Genomic DNA, 16,930 nt, shown 5'->3' with positions numbered 1-16,930 from the left:
TGTCCCCATCTGTGAAATGGGAGCATTGGCAATCCAGGCCCTCCTGGGTCCCAGGGCCGGGGGCTGGGGCTCTGTGAGGGTGCAGTGAATGGACCACGTGTGGCCTCGGCTGCCTGCCCCCAACTGGCCACCAGCTCCTGGGAAATGCTGGAATCTTGCCTGGAGGCAAATGACCTCCACCCTCTGATGGATTCAGAACCCTCCTGTGGATCCAGGGCTCCACCTGCACTTTGGCACTTGCTGGGGACCGGGGGTTTCAGGGCCGCTGCCAGGGCCTCTCCTCTTACACCCCTTCCCCATTCCGCGGTCTTGGCCAAGATCCCGGAATGGGGGGCCGGGAGGTCGCTTTATCATACTCTATGCTGCAGATGGGGAAACTGAGGCCAGCTCTCCACTGGGGTGGGGAGGAGCCAGAATGCACCTGCCAGCCTGTGCTGCCTACAAAAGGCTTCTACCTGCAGGGAGGGTGCAGGGACTCTAGGCCTGCACCGAACAACCCAAGTCTTGTTTATCTGGAGGCCACACTCTTGCACTGATTCTCATCCCTGTACCTGGGGCATGACCTTGGAGATGCTGTCAGGGGTCAGAAGCCCCGGAGGGAAATCCCCAAACCCTCGTCAAAGCCACCTGAAGCAGGGACGGTCAGGGGCCTGCTGAAGCTCAGACCCAAGGGGCACTGGCCCCACCAGCCCTCAGCAACCTCAGCACCCCTGTTGTCCCATCCTGCCTGGACAGTTGCCTGAGCTGGGGGCAGGACCGAGGCAGGGAGGGGGAGCATGTCCACTGGAACCCCCGCCCACCCACCAGCAGGCACCTCGGTCAGCCTGGGTCACCCTCATTGAGGGGGTGGAGGGTGGACCCCCGAGTGAGGGTTGAGATGGAGGCAGCTCCCAGCCAGAGGGTGGAGGGTGCCTTCCCCAAGCTCCAACAGTGCCCCCGTGTGGCCGCGAGGAGCGCTGCAGGGGGCTGCCAGGTCCTGCTCTTGTAGAAGGGAGGCTGGGCCTGGGGGTTTGGACAGCATCAAGGACCAGTGCTCAGTGGAAAATGAAAGATGTGTGTCCACGAGAGTGAAGGCGCGTGCCAGCATCAGCCCGCAGGGTTCTCCGCGCTCTGCACTTGCAAACGTTTTCACGTCCATTGTCCTGACCTGCATTGGAGGCTTCTGGCCTCCGCCTTAATGGGTGAGGAGGGTGAGGCTTGGCACCTCTGAGACTTGCTCAAGGGCACCTGCTCAGCAGCAGCGTTAGGACTGGGACTCTGGCCTTGGGCCCCCACTCGCGCACAAGGGTGGTCACTGATGAGCCTTCCCAGTGGCGGCGTCTGGACTTGGCTCCACTGCAGGTCTCCTCCCCTGTGTGCCCGCTCCCCAGCCTGGGCAAAGGGCAGGGAACCACGCAGCTTCTGGGCCGGGCAGCAGCCTCTTTCCTCCTGTCTCTGAGCCCAGCCGTGCTGTGGCTGCTGCCTTTCCCTCCCGGTCCCTCCATGGCCCTCCCAGCAGCCCCAGGCGGGGTAGTCTGGCCTTGCCAGGAGCAGGCACAGCTTGAAGAACACATCTGAGGACAGGGCCTTCGGCCAAGTCCAGCCACCGGATGTCTGCTTGCCGTCCTTCCGCAGCCTGGCCCGCCGCAGAGAGGGCCTTGGGCCGGGTGGCCTCCTGCCAGGCTCCATTTCCTTAGGAAAAAGAGCTTCTCTGTGCCTGGGATAACACCTGGCCTCCAAAATGCTGTGTTTCAGCAACTGCTCAGTTTAAGTCTCCGTGTTTGTGGAGCACACTCTGGGCCTGGGCATCACCCAGGAGCGGGAACATGCCTCTGTGGGTGTCAGTTTGCTCTTCAGGTGATGATAAATCTAGGCTACCCCTGCAGGAAGGACCCCCTCCAGGCATTGAGGCAGGGACTGTGGATGGGGAGAGACGACTTCTCATTCCCTTCTATGCCCCCAACACAATGCCTGGCACACAGACAGGCTCGATGTAGTGCACTGCTCAGAAGACTAAGAGCTCAGCGGGAGCTGCCTGAGGTCCGAACCACTCACAGCAAAATGACTCAGAACAAGGAACTCGAGGAGGGCAAGGACACTGTCTTTCCTTTTTGTCCCTGTGTCCCTGGTGCCCACGCAGGCTTCCTGGGGGAGGTGGGATAAGACAGAACCTACCAGCTAGTGAGCCTGGGCACTGTGTCCACGTGGAGGGAGCTGTGGAAGCAAAGGTGGAGGGGGTGTGTCTCCAGGGAGCCGCGCAGGGCCTGGGAGAGGGCCAGTGGGGATGGGGGTGAATGGGGTGGGGAGGAACCTGGAGCCAGACTGCGAGGGCCTCGAATGTTGTGTAGAGGATTGTGGGACGCGATCCTTGGACCATGGGGCTGGTAGGGGTTCCTGAGCGGGAGGATGGACCCGTGTCATTAGCACAGTGGCCCTGGCTATGCCTGACAAGACCTGGATGTGTCCTGGGAGATTTGGAGATGGGCTGAGCGTCTGCCTCTGGCTTGCTTGTGACAGTGTGGGGCTCGGTGATGGGCACTGTGGCCTGGCCACTTGGAAACCATCCACCGCTCCTATCCTGTGGTGGGGACTCTAGACTTGGCCCTTGGGGTCTCCTGAGTGATAAGCATGTCTTTTGTTGGCCTAGGACATGGCTGATGGCCAGGGCCCTGGATAGCCACAAAGTAGGGGCTGGTTACCAGAAAGACCAGGGCACGATTAGAGCATTGGTGCTTTCGGCCCCACACCCCGACATCTGGGGAGGGGAGAGGAGCTGTCTCTGGAGCCAATGATTAAATGAATGAACCATTTAATCATGAACCAATGGCCAAATGAACCAACGGCCAATGATTAAATGAATTTTGCCTACTTAATGAAGGTTCCATAAAAACCCCAAACCACAGGGCTGGGCAGGCTGGGTTGCTGAATACAAGGCAGTGCTGTGGGTGGTTGGTGTACCCAGGGGCCTGGAGGCTCCGTCCCTGCCCCCTATACCTTGACCCGGGCACCTCTCCCTCTGGCTGGTCCTGAGTTGTGTCCTTTATAATTAACTGGTAATCAAATGGGAAAGTCACTTCCAGAGGTGAGCTGTTCCAGCAAATTATCAAGTTGAGCAGGGAGTTGTAAGAACCCCTAATTCATAGCCGGTCAGACAGAATACGGGAGGCCTAGGACTTGTGATTGGCATCTGAGGTGGGGCAGCTTTATGGGACCGAGTCCTTAAACTGTGGGTCTGTGCCAGCTCTGGATGGTTAGGGTCCGAACTGGATTGAACTGTAGGACGGCTAGCTGGTGTCCAGAGAGCTGGAGAATTGGCTGGTGTCAGGAGAAACCCACACATTTGGTGTGAAAAGTGGTGTGAGTAACAACAGTTTGGACAGATAAACCTTGCTTGGAGGGAAGTGCGTACATGAGAGAGGAAAAGAAGCAGGAAGGTAAGACGGTGTGGTTACTGTGGAAGACAGCGTGATGGGTCCCCACAAAATTAAATGTAGACTCTCTGTGCGATCCAGCCATCCACTTCTGGGCATCTGCCCGAAAGAATTAAAAGTGGAGGCTCGAAGACATATTTGTACCCCGAGGTTCACAGGAAGCATTTTCACAACGGCCAACGGGCGGAAGCCATCCAGGCATCCATTCAGAGATGAACGAACAAACACAGTGTGGCCCCTTCATGAGCAGAACATTACTCAGCCTTAAAAAGGAAGGAAATGCTGGCACCTGCTACAACATGGGTGGACCTCGAGGGTGTCATGCTCTGTGAAATAAACCAGCCACGAAGGGACAAACACCATCTGATCCACTTAGACGAGGCTCCCAGAGTCACCAAGTTCGTAGAGCCAGAGAGTAGGATGGCGGGGGCCGAGAGAGTGGGGAATGGGGCGTGAATGTTGAACGGGGACAGAGCCTCAGTTTGGGAAGATGAAAATTCTGGGGCTGCGTGTGGTGGCTTACACCTGTAATTCCAGCACTTCGGGAAGTCGAGGCGGGCACATTGCTTGAGGTCAGGAGTTCGAGACCCTCCTGGCTACCATGGTGAAACCTTGTCTCCACTGAAAATGCAAAAAATAACTGGGCATGGTGGTGTGTGCCTGTAGTCCCAGCTACTGGAGAGGCTAAGGGCATGAGAATTGCTTGAAGATGGGAGGGCAGAGGTTGCAGCGAGCCGAGATCGCACCATTGCACTCCAGCCTGGGCGATAAACACAAGACTCTGTCTCAAAAAAAGTTCTGGACATGGATGGTGGTGATGGTTGCTCAACACTGCGGATGTGCTTAGTGCTGCAGAATTGTTCCTAAAAATGGTTAAAATGGTCAGTTTCATGTTATGTATACTTTCCCACAATTTAAAGAAAAAAAATTTATTTTTATTTTTAAAAAATTTTATTTTATTTTATTTTTTTGAGACAGTCTCGCTCTGTCTCCCAGGCTGGAGTACAGTGGCACAATCTTGGCTCACTGCCACCTCCACCTCCTGGGTTTAAGCGATTCTCCCGCCTCAGCCTCTTGAGTAGCTGGGATTACAGGTGCCCGCCTCCACGCCCAGCTATTTTCAGTAGAGATGGAGTTTCACCACGTTGGCCAGGCTGGTCTCAAACTCCTGACCTCAAGCAATCCGCCCGCCTTGGCCTCCGAAAGTGCTGGGATTACAGGTGTGAGCCACTGCGCCCGGCCAGAAAAAAGAAATTTTTAAAAAGGCTGAACAATCAATGAGTCAAGCACATATTTCCAGAAGTTAGATGAAGAACAAACCCAGATAAACTGAAAGCAAAGGAAGAATGGATATGTAGGTTAGTGAAACACAAGCTAAGAATGCTATGAGGAGGATCACTACGCGGCTAGCATCAGAAACGAGAAAGGAGATGCCACTTCAGGACAGCCTCTTCCTCCCCGCTGTGCCCAGGACGTGGGTTCCGGACCCAAGGCTGTCTGGAGTCCTGGGAAAGCCCTGTCTCAAGACCCCCCAGCAAAGAGGGTCAGCTGGTTACCCCACAGATCCTGCAGACATCCGAAAGACAGGAGAAGATATTGTGAACAACTTTTGCCAATAAACTTGAAAATTTAGATGTAATGGACAATTTCCTAGAAAAGTAGCATGAATCAAAACTCAAGCCCAGAGAAACGGAGTCTGAGGAGCCCCCAGCTCTGAGGGAACTGGGCTTCCTGTGCTGGGTTCCTCGTCCGGGAATCTGTGCACCGTGCTTCTCCATCAGCTGTGGGTCTGGATGCAGGAGATTCCGAGGAAGGGCACACCCCCCACCCCTCGAAGCAGTCACAGATACCCCCCAATTCATGTGTCATTTCTGGGGGCTTTGCACTCCACATGTCCGACTTGCTCACCCCAGAGACAGAGGCTGAGAGTTTCCAAGCCTGCCCCGTTAAGTCCAGTTCCAGCTCTGGGGCGGGGGGCATTCTGGGGTGGGGGCATTCTGGGGTGGGGGGCATTCTGGGGTGCTGTGCAGAGGTTGCTGGGGGGCTTCCAGAGGAGGGGAGAGCAGCTGGGGCCGGAGGAAGAGGATGTCAGAGGGGCTCCTCCTGGCCTGGGAGCATGTTCACCGTCTGTCCATAGCCACCACCCCTAGTCACGGGGCAGGCTCCTGCATCCTCAAGTCACAGCCTTCTCCAGGCCCCGTGTTCTTCCAGGCTGTAGCTAGAGGGTGGAGGATCCCTACGGTTCTGCCGCCCATCTGGACAGCTGATCTGGGCATCTGGCGCCCGCCTGCTGCCTGCTCACTCTGGGGTAATGGCATCAAGATCTCAATCACTACAGCGAAAACAACAGGTGTCGGGAGGGCGGGCAGAGCTGACCTCACTGGGGCCTGTGTAGTCTCCAGATGAGTTTCCCGGAGACAGTGGGAATTTGGGGTCAGGCAAAGCATCCCTCAGCCACATTTGCACAGCGCTCATGCCCCTGCCTGGTGTCAGCACCGGCCTCAGACCAGCCGCTAACCACAGCAGCTCCCTCCAACCCTTAGGCTCGGCTTTCCTGACATCCGAGGGGATGAGAGTCCTCACAGGGCGGCGAGTGTCCTGTAAATGTAGTATGCTAGCTCTGCAGCCTGCATTCACCAGCCCTGCTCTCAGAACTCGTGGAGCCGACACCCAGGCAGAGCTGGCCGAACTCCAGGTGGAGGCAGAGGTCACCCCCAGGTGGAGGAGGTGGAGGTCAGAGGTCACCCCAGGTGGAGGAGGCAGAGGTCAGAGGTCACCCCCAGGTGGAGGAGGTGGAGGTGAGAGGTCACCCCCAGGTGGAGGAGGTAGAGGTCAGAGGTCACCCCCAGGTGGAGGAGGTGGAGGTGAGAGGTCACCCCCAGGTGGAGGAGGCAGAGGTCAGAGGTCACCCCCAGGTAGAGGAGGTAGAGGTCAGAGGTCACCCCAGGTGGAGGAGGTAGAGGTCAGAGGTCACCCCAGGTGGAGGAGATAGAGGTCACCCCATGGCATCTCTTTGTCTCGTTGCATCACCTGATTCACATATCCTGCCCTGAGTCCTCGTGCGGCCCTGTGTGTGAGCAAACCCTGGGTCTACCCTGTCACTCAGTCACCTGCACCAGCTGTGGCCATCTCTCCTTTCAGGTGACCTGTACTGTTTGGATAGGGCTGTGTCAGCCTGCCGTGGCGTAGTTTTGAGATGCTAAGAGCTGGGTTAACAAGCAACCGCGAGTAAGCCAGTTCGTCAGGGGTTCCCTGGGATCCCGAGGGGTCCGTTGGAGGTGGGGCCTGGCTGCAGGGGCCAGCAGCAGGTGATGGCAGTTCAGGGAGGAGGGATGTCTGAGGTGGGACCGCAGGCTGGGCTCTAGGTGGGCTCTGGGAAGTAGGGAGGCGAGGGGAGAGGGACACGGGACAATGCCCAGCCACTGTTTGCACACACCAGGTGCTATGAAGACAGAACCAGAACATCTGGAAGCCACAGAATAGACACTAGGGCTAAGCCACAGCCTCCCACAAATGTACAGCAATGCGAACACTGCCCCAGGGAGGCCCCGCGGGCCCCCACACGTTGCCACGGGAGGGCAGTGAAAGAGGCCCCAGAATGTCAGTGCCGAGGGCTGTCGGCACTGGTGTGCAGCCTGCAAGCCTGTGGCTGCCAGGAACGCTGGCCACCTGAATGTCCATAGCCAGCAGCGGCCCAGAGCTCTCTCTCCCAGGCTTTCTCTCCTGGCTGCAGGCTGCCGGTGTGTGTGTACAGGTGTGCCTGCTTGCATCCGTGACTGCCTGCACGCTCAAGGCGAACACGTGAGCAAGTGGAAAGTGCCCCGGGAACCAGGAAGGTCCCGCCTGGCCACCCCCTCTCTGTGCCATGTCCAACCTGCTCTCAGGAGGAAGAAGGGAAGCGACCGCCCCACTGACCTGGATCACGACGTCCAGCCCCAGTAGGGGCTTTTGGGAGGCAACCCCATTGCCGGGCTCGCTGGAGGCAGAGCTCATTGCAGCCCAGAACGCAGGACCCCAGAGGCCGGGCTCTGCTCCCCGGCAAGTCTCCTCCAGCTGGCCAGGGTCTTCCTTGGTGCACGGGCCCCACACCTGTGTGGCACCTGGCTCTGCAGTCCTGCGACCCAAGCCTGGGCACCCAGCTGCCCTCGCCCTGTGGGTGAGAGAGTATGGCCAGCTGAGCCCGTAGGTGTTGCTGTGGCAATCGGGACGCTGAGAGCTGGGTTTCCCTGGAAACGGGAGTGCAGGACACTGTTGCTATGGGGACAAAGGAACGCTGTTGGCTGGAAGCAGATTTCCCTGGCGACCTGGAGACGCCCTGGGTGAAACTGTCTACCTGAGCAACGGCACCTGGGAGGGGCTGGCCTTTTCCCCCAGACACCGGCCCCCGCATTCGCTCCAGGGGGAGCCGTGTGCTTGCTGGACACACAGCAGGCAGAGGCAGCACGTGGATCACCGGTGTCCCTTGATCTGGACTCAAGAACTATGGCTTTTTAAAAACATTTGTCAAAGAATGTAGTGGTTGTCACAGGTGGTGGACTGAGGCCTGGGGAGGGACGCTGCCTGCCTGAGGGGCAAAGGAGCTCATCTTCCTGGCCTTGCACCTGTGGTCTGACTCCCACTAGAGCCCTTCAGAGTCATCTGCCCGTGGACCCACCCTTGTCCCAGGAAGCTGCACCGTTTCCCACCCTCTGGAACCGGAAAGGACCGCCAGCCGCCCTGTCTGGAGGAGAGCAGGCCCCGGTCAGCATGCGTGGTAGAGGGTCTGCAGAGCTTACCCACAACTTCTCACCCCGGAGGCTGCCAGGAGCTGTCGGGATGCCAGGGCAGGGCAGCTTCCCATAGGTGAGGCAATGAGAGGGAAGCAGGGCCATGTCTGCCACCTCCAGGCCGGCTGTCCCTGCAAACACAGAGCTCTGTGGCTCTGAGCCTGGGCCTCCCGGGGTCTCAGATGAAGTCAGGTGCCTGGCGGGCAGCCATGCCAGCGTTTCTGCCCCATTCCACTCCCTCTGGGGCTCCTCATTCTGAGCTGGGACCTCCTTGAGCTGATGCTGGCAGGAGTCCCTCTGGGGAAGGGACAGCCACAGAAGTGGACAGCGGACCCTGAACAGGGCAGCCTTTCACGCGAGGGCAGCCACTCCTGCTGCAGGGCCCACCTCTGCCGAGAGAGGGCAGAGGGCCCAGGCTACCTCCTCAGAGGCGAAATTCAAGAAGCAGAGGCACCTGTACTCTAAAGGAGCCCTCCCAGAGAAACGCCTGTGCTCTGTTCACCCCCACTCCTGAGGACAACCTCCAGGGTGGCCCTGCAGGGACAGGACAGGCTCTCTGGCCAAACACAGCCCCATGGGCATCCGGGCTGGGCTTCACTGGACAGTCCCTGGGGGACCAGGGGCCTGGTCAGTCCATCTGAGCCTCATGCTTCTGGCCCAAGCATGACCTCTAGCTCCAGGTCCAGACCCAGGACACGCACTCCATGGGCTGGGCCCCTCCCTGAGCAGCCTCCAGATCCTCCAGGCACTCGAGACTGCCTGTCGCCCACCCTCAGAGTCCTGGGAGGCCCTGTGGCCATGGAAAGCCCTGCCCTCGATGCTTCGGCCTGAGGTGGGAGGGGCAGCATTTCCTGCTGGGGCTCCGCTGAACCCCCCTGAGGTGGGTTGGGGCTTAGAGGGTGTGGCCCTGGCCTCTGGTGAGAGTTCCTGCTGGGGGCAGGGTGGGTGGAGTGGGGAAGGGGCATCTGAGTGGACTTGTGGACGGTGGGGAGTGGCGAGGAGGCTGGGAGGATGGTGTGATTTCCCATGAGGGCCTCTTGGATAGGTGGAGATAAGACCTCACACGCCAGAAGCAAGTCCTGTGTCAGTCCTGACACAGATGCCCATGTTCAGGGGCAGGCCGGTGGCCTGAATGGGGGTGTTGGAGGGATGCCCTGACCTGAAGCCGTACATCCAGGCCAAAGGTGATGTGCACTGGGCCTAGCCAGGTGGAGGCACCCCGTGTGGCCTCTGCAGGTGACAGCTCTCAGGAGGGCTGGTGGCAGGGGCTCCCACCTGTGTTTAATTTTATATTTATTTATTTATTTATTTATTTATTTATTTATTTATTTTTGAGATGGAGTCTTGCTCTGTTGCCCAGACTGGAGTGCAGTGGCACGATTTCGACTCACTGCAACCTCCGCCCCCCAGGTTCAAGTGATTCTCCTGCCTCAGCCTCCTGAGTAGCTGGGATTACTGGCACGCGCCACCACACCCGGCTAATTTTTGTATTTTTAGTAGAGACGGGGTTTCACCATGTTGACTAGGCTGGTCTTGAACTCCTGACCTCAAGCGATCCTCCCCTCTTAGCCTCTCAAGGTGCTGGATTACAGGCGTGAACCACTGCACCCGGCCCCACCTGCATTTTAGAAAGTTCCTTCTGGCTGTGGAGTTGCCCCGGACAAGGCCAAAGGTGAGGATGGGATTTTCTGGGTCCAGGTGGGCATCGCCTGGGGCCTCTGTGCCATCTGGGGTGGGCATGGCCGCCTGCAGTTCAACCTCCCCCTGTCCACGGCAGCTCCAAGTCCATGATTTTCCCAGATGACCTCCCGCGCCTCTTCCTCAGGCACTGGAGGGTTTGCCCAGGGAAGAGGGATTTCCTGGGAGAGTCCTGGTGAGCCATGAAGGGTGGTCCCTCCTCTTGGTGGGGCCCCGACCCAAGGCAGGCCCTCCTCACCGCCCACCTCCTCTTAGCCTTGGGGTCCTGGCTGCTCCACCGGACACATCCTTGTTTCTTTGCCACCCAATGTCCCCCTTGACGCTGCTTCTCCCCCTTAACCCTGCCCCTCTGTGGCTGTGCAGGAAAGCCCACGCCTGCTGGCCGTGGTCCCGATTCCCCCCAGGACACCTTTCCAGGACACGAGGGCTGGCCCAGCCCCATGCACGCCCCCCAAGGCCTCACTGCTGGGCGTCCATCATGGGGCTCCCAGACCAGGGCCATGGCTGGACTAGAAGAACCCACATGGCAGGCCTTGGCCGGAGGCTGGCTGGGCCCCCAGGGAACGTCCTGGGACAGTGGAGGATGGGATAGAGGGTCCTCCCCGGGTGCAGGCACTCTGTGGGGTGGGTTCTCAGGGAGCGTGGGGCTCAGGGGGCCCTGCCCAGTCCTGACCCACAGCCTGATGGGGGCTGGGCTCTTGTTCTCTGGACCTCATGCCTCCCTCCCCGGGACTGGGGGAGGTACTCGGTACCCATGGCCATTCTGGATGCGGTCCTCCTCGTCCTCCCCGACCTGCCTGGCTTTCGGAGGCTGAGGAAGAACCCTCCTGGGCTCAGAGGAACACCTGTCTGTAGATACATCATCGCCGGGTTTTGTCATTGTTCCCTTGAAACAGGAAACCTCGCTGGGGTTACAGCCTTATCTCCGTGGGGACAGTCCCCGATCCTGGCTGTGCTGGGCCCACGTGGGGACACAGGAACAGATGGCAAGCAGGCACACACACACTGGCTGCCGGGCACCCACAGCCGGCCACGGGTGTCTTTTGCTGTCTAGCACCAGCGGGGGATGTGCCTCGGACAGAACCCAAAGAGGCTGTGACCCAGGTCGGCCCCAGGGAGCCATGGAGCCACTCCTCTCAAGCAGTCACTGGCTGTCCTCTCAGACAGTCTGCTCTGCCAGGTGTGGACTCAGCTCTGGCCCTGGGGGGTGCAGAGTCACCGAATGAGCTGAGACAGTGACGGAAGGCTGGAAAGATTCCAGTGTGATTACGGCAGGACGGGCAGCCCTGGAGGCTATGAGGCTGGGACACAGGGCGCCACATTCTGGCCACCGCCCACCCGCTCCGCCGAGCTGCCCTGCACATGAACTTTCTTCAGAGGGCATGGGAGTGCCACCCCGTCCTGCACACAGCAGCGGAGTGGCACCATCTCATCCCCACCTGTCAGGCGTGGACAGGAGGCCAGCTGAGGGCAGGGGTGGTGGCTGGCGAGCCAGGTGGTCTGATGCAGGAGAACAAAGCATTCGGTGTGATTGTCAAGGTCTCGTCCACTCTCCTGAGAGGGGAGGCCAGCTGGATACATGTACTGGGTTTTAGGGGGGGATCCAGACGGTTGTGGGGGCAGGCAGGTCCTGAGAGGTTCTGTGGGGTGGGAAAGAAGACCTTGCTCTTCACCCAGCCTGTGTTTACCCACTTGAGGGGTTGCCGGTGGATGCTGCCATGGGCAGGCCCTGGGGGACCTGGGTCCTGGGAGAGGCTGCCGGGCTGGCTGGGGACCCTGCCCTCTGTTGCTTTCTATCAGCGTGGCAGAGGCCAAACACCACAGCACAGTGAAGAAACGTGCCTGGGGAGGGGGCTCTTGCCTGGGGACCAGAGGAGGCTTGGGGCTACCGCCCTGCCCACAGATCCAAAAGTAAGAGCCCAAGCCATAAAGAGCTTAGAAGAAAACGTAGGGAAAAGCTTCATGACACAGGATTTGGCAGTGATTTCTTGGATATGACATCAAATGCACAGACAATCAAAGAAAAAAAAATAAATTGAACTGCATCAGAATTTAAAACTTGTGCATCAAAGGACGCTATGAAGAAAGTGAAAACCCACAGAATGGGAGAAAATATTTACCGATCTTACATCTGATGAAGGATTAGTATTCAGAATGTATAACGAATTCTGGCAGGGTACGGTGGCTCACACCTGTAATCCCAGCACTTTGGGAGGCTGAGGCAGGTGGGTCACCTGAGGTCAGGAGTTCGAGACCAGCCTGGCCAACATGGCGAAACCCCGTCTCTACTAAAAAAGTATAAAAAAATTGACTGGGTGTGGTGGTACCTGCCTGCCATCCCAGCTACGCAGGAGGCTGAGGCATGAGAATTGCTTGAACCCGGGAGGCGGAAGTTACAGTGAGCCGAATGGCACCACTGCACTCCAGCCTGAGTGACAGGGAGACTGTCCAAAAAAAAAAAAAAAAAAAAGAATTCCTACAACCCAACAACAAGAAAACAATTAAAAATGAGCAAAAGACCTGAACAGACATTTCTCCAAAGAAGATACATGCACGGTCAATAGGCACATGAAAGACACTCAGAGTCACCTCATCCGAGAAACGCAAATCAAAACCACAGCACGTCAGCACTTCACAGCCCCTGGGATAGCTCTTACCGAGAAAGCGGAGGATGAGTGCTGGGTAGGACGTGGAGAAGCCAGGGATCTTGTGCACTGCAGTGGGAACGGTGTGACAGATCCTCAGAAAATTAAACAGAGTTCCCATGTGATCCAGGAACCCACTTCTGGGCGTATACCCCAAGGAACTGAAAGCAGAGACTCAAAGAGATGTTTGTACCCCTGTGTTCACAGCAGCATCTGCACTGCAGCTGATGGTGGAAGGAGCCCAGGTGTCTGTTCACACATGACTGGATACACAAAATGGGGTTCATCCCCACCGTGGAATATTACTCCGCCTTTAAAAGGAAGGAAATTCTCACACATGCCACAATCTGGAAGCCCCCGAGGACATAATGCCAAGTGAAATAAGTGAGTGCTAAGGCCAACGCTTACCTGAGGTCCCAGGAGCGCTGCAAGCCCTAGAAACGGAAGGTAGAATGGTGAGAGCCAGGGGATGGGGGAGGGGCAGGAGTCAGTGTGGGATGGGGACAGGGTCTCAGCTTGGAAGATGAGACGAGCTCTGGAGACTGATGGTGACAATGGCCACATCACAACGTGAACGTTCTTTTTTTTGTATTTTTTGTTTTTTTGAGACGGAGTCTCGCTCTGGCGCCCAGGCTGGAGTGCAGTGGCTGGATCTCAGCTCACTGCAAGCTCCACCTCCCGGGTTTACACCATTCTCCTGCCTCAGCCTCCCGAGTAGCTGGGACTACAGGCACCCGCCACCTTGCCCAGCTAGGTCTCGATCTCCTGACCTTGTGATCCGCCCGTCTCGGCCTCCCAAAGTGCTGGGATTACAGGCTTGAGCCACCGCGCCCGGCCCACGGGAACGTTCTTAAGGGCGCTGAGCTGCACACTGACAGGTGGTTAAGATGGTAAAAGTTACGTTTATTTACCAAAACGTAAAAAACTAAAACTCCAACCAGCAAGCAAAACAAAACACACGGTGGCCAGCACCTGGAGAGACCTAGAGGATCCCCCACCTGGGTGCGCGTTCCAGGGGAGCTGGGGGCTGGAGCCCTGGGCAGACGGAGCTGGTGGCCCCGTGTGCCCAGGTGGGTGGTCTCCATGCCCCCCAGGCCTGAGAGAACACCCCCTTCCCCTCTCTCACACGGCTCTCCACCCACCCCGTGCCGTCGAGCTTCCCTCTTCCCGGGGCCCCTGCCCACCTGCTGTCCTGGGCTGAGCCTGCGTCCAGCTTCCTTCCTGCCTTAGAAAAATGAGTCTGCTCTAACATCTGCTCCCCACTGGCTTTTCCAGGTGAGGGATTAGCCCACCCTCAGCCCCAGGTAGCTCAGCTCCTCAGGGTGGTCCAAAGTAGCCCCCGGCCCATGACCCACAGGTGCATCTCCCCACCCCACCCCACCCACCCCACCACACAGCTGACTGCCCCCCAGCTGAGCACACCCCAGCCCTCTCTGTCCACCTGGGGCTTAACTGCCCATCACCCCCTTCCTCCCCCAGCCCCTGCTCCCCTGCGTGTAGGAGCCACAGGGCAAGGCAGGCTGTGTGTGTACACCAGAGCTCCCTGAGGCGCAGGCTTCCTGCCTGCTACCCACTGCGCTCCCACCGCACAGCATCCACACCCTCCCTCTGCCCCAGAGGAGGGAGGACAGCATGGGGGGATGCCTGCAGATACCTCCTTCTCTGAGAAGCAGACTGCAGGCCGCGGTGTTCCCTCTGGGCAGTGGTGGGAAGGACAGCCTGTGGGCCAAGGGTGGAGGAAGGGTTAGGACTTAATTCCTGAGCTCTGCAAAAATGCTCCCGTCCTATAACCTGGTGGAGGAGGCCTTCAAGAAATTGTCAGGGACTGAGAAGGCTTCACACCCTCAGGGGCTCTTTGCACCAGGTGCCGTGGGTGCTGTGGGCTGAGGCACAGTCTGCAGTCCGCTAACAGGGATGGTGAGTGACTCAGATTAGCCTGGGCCTGAGCGGGCAGCTGCTTAGATGCACCAGGGGACTGCAGGGGCAGGAAGAGGGTGAGGAGGGTGAGGGACGGCTGAGTGAGAAAGGGCGTGTGTGGGGGCAGGCGGTCTCTTCCTGTGGTCTCCACTGGGAAAACACCATCCTGAGTGAAGCCAGGCAGGGCGCTGGACACGGTCATGTCGGGTGGGGCGGGATTTCCTCCTCCTCCCGGGGCCTCGCCTCCCTTCTCTGCAAGCCTTTGCCACTTTGTGGTTGTCATTCCTACCCAGTCTTTCCCTGGGCCAGACAAGGGTTCCAGGGGAGCCCCAGGCAGGTGGGGGATCCCTGGAGAAGTGAGGTCTGCCGAACCTTCCCATGGCCTGAGCATCCCGTGGGTCCTGCCGTGAAGTCCCAGCTGGAGCCACCTGGGATTCCACGGGGGATGCTCCTGGAGCTGCCGCCTCCTCCGGCCTCGTCCTTTCCGTCCAGTCGGTTTCACTCCATGACTTGGGCTCCTCAATCCCAGGGAACAAGCACGGCACGGCTCGGCCCAGGGCCACACGGGGTGCCCTGGTGGGGCTGGGCTGGCTTCGGCAGGAGGACTTGCTTCTCCCAGCAGTTATTTTCAATTTGCCAGCTCCTTCCTCACCTCCCTGGGGGTGACCACGGACACCTGCCTTCCCCAGGACAGGCTGGCTTGGTGGGCGGGGGCTGGACAGGCTCTCTAAGGCAGCCCCCATCACCCGCCCAGCCCAGGCCTCACACCCGGCTTCACCTCCCCTTTCCTGCAGCCCAACAGGGCTACTCCCATTCCCTAAAGCGGCCCAGCCCCTGCGCTTCCTCAGAACTTTCACCTTGAGTACCTGCCCATTCCACAGGGGACTCGAGCTGAGGCCCAGAGTGGCTCTTGGTGTTGTCCTGCCCCACTAGGTGGGGGCTACAGAGGCCAGAGCAGGACGGGAAGCCCTGACCTTCTCAGCATGGGTGTTGCTGACAGCAGCTACGGCCCTGACCTTCTCAGCATGGGCGATGCATCAGAGGCAACCGTCCCTTCTTTGCTTTGCTCCTCCCAGCAGGCGTTCACCCCTACCGCTCAGAGCTGCTCTGAGGGGGGCTTCCAGGCTTACAGTGGAAATACAGGGATCCCTGTTACATTCCAACTCCAGATCAACAACAATAAATGTTTGTGTGCCATGCAAGTTAGATTTGAACTTCAGATTAATCCTAACAACTGGGCATCCTGCATTTTATTCGTCACTCTGATGCAGTTAGGCCATGAAGAGGAGGCCGCAGGGGCCGGGCGTGTGGTCTGGGAGTAGGGGAGGCCGCAGGGGCCGGGCGTGTGGTCTGGGAGTAGGGGAGGCCGCGGGGGCCGGGCGTGTGGTCTGGGAGTCAGGACGTGGGTTTGTGCCACGTGGTGAGCATCACCGCTTTATCCTGAAGCCCAGACGGGCCATGTCAGTGCAGAAACTGCTTCCCCGCAGAGGTGTCTGCATAAAGGGCGTCTGGTCTCTGGGCGGCTGGATTCTGTCTGAGAGCCTGTCTCCTGTGGATTCTTCACTGTCCATTGAGGACCTGGAGCCCAGGCGGGGCAGTGACTTGCTCAGGTCGCACAATGGTGCCAAGCTCATCCGCTCAAGTCTGACTTTTCTGCATCCGCACCTGAGCCTGAGCAGGCCTGGCAGGTACTCCGGGCACCTTGGCTGAATCGGACCACAGCGTCCTGGAGAGAAGGGCCCGACGCAGAAGGGTCTCCGTCCCGGAGTACTGCCGGCGTTGGTGGCTGGCGTAGACCTCTGCTGGAGACTCCCGTCTTGGTTGCTTTTGCATCCCTGTCCCTGAGGCTGCACAGAGCTGTGTCCACTGTTCCCGAACGGGTGGCTGGGCTAGGGGAGGGGCAACGAACATAGGTCCCTGCAGGCAGCGTCTCTCGGCTGGGCTCCTGGCATGTGGTCGTGTGGGGGCTGCTGACGGTGGCTGGCTGAGGAACGGCCACCTCCTAGTCCCCAGAACCTGTGCACAGGGGAGAGTGTGGCCTTACGCGGTAACAGACTGAACTGTGGGTGCATTGAGACCTGTGGGATGAGGAGATTATCTGGGACAGCCCAGTGGCCCTAAATGTTCTCCCCAGTGTCCTTGTAAGAGAAGCAGAAAGAGAGAGCACAGCTGCCCATAGGAGAGGATCACGTGAGGACGGAGGCAGCAGAGATGGAGAGACGTGGTCAAGGAACGCGGCTGCACCGGAGCTGGGCGAGGCGGGAGCTACGCTTCCCTGGAGCCTCCGGAGGGAACTCGGCCATGCAACACCGTGCCCTTGGACGTCTGCCTCCAGAGCTGTGAGAATTCGCTTCTGTCATTTACCTCTGCTGCGGTCTGTCACAGCCCCGGAAACACGCCCGCTGTGGGCTGCAGCTGCGTGGAGCCTCCACAGCTCAGGGTGTGCCCCTGGTGCTTCCCTAGCTTCAGCCCCGGGACTCTGTTCAGGCAGGAA

At 58.8% G+C, this 16,930-nt stretch overlaps 1 protein-coding gene across 1 annotated transcript in view; it reads right to left on the bottom strand.

Annotated features, from left to right (window-relative positions):
- CROCC2 (ciliary rootlet coiled-coil, rootletin family member 2) overlaps nt 1-7,933 on the bottom strand; it is a 79,246-nt gene extending 71,313 nt beyond the window's left edge. Inside the window, 1 exon segment of the mRNA XM_021924251.2 lies at nt 7,326-7,933. Within this exon segment, the coding sequence (XP_021779943.2) occupies nt 7,326-7,403 (78 nt within the window). The 5' untranslated portion in view covers nt 7,404-7,933.
- Between the last annotated feature and the right edge of the window lie 8,997 nt (nt 7,934-16,930).

Source organism: Papio anubis, chromosome 10, assembly GCF_008728515.1.
Source record: "Papio anubis isolate 15944 chromosome 10, Panubis1.0, whole genome shotgun sequence".
NCBI lineage: Eukaryota > Metazoa > Chordata > Mammalia > Primates > Cercopithecidae > Papio > Papio anubis.
This window is presented reverse-complemented; position numbering and strand designations above follow the sequence as displayed.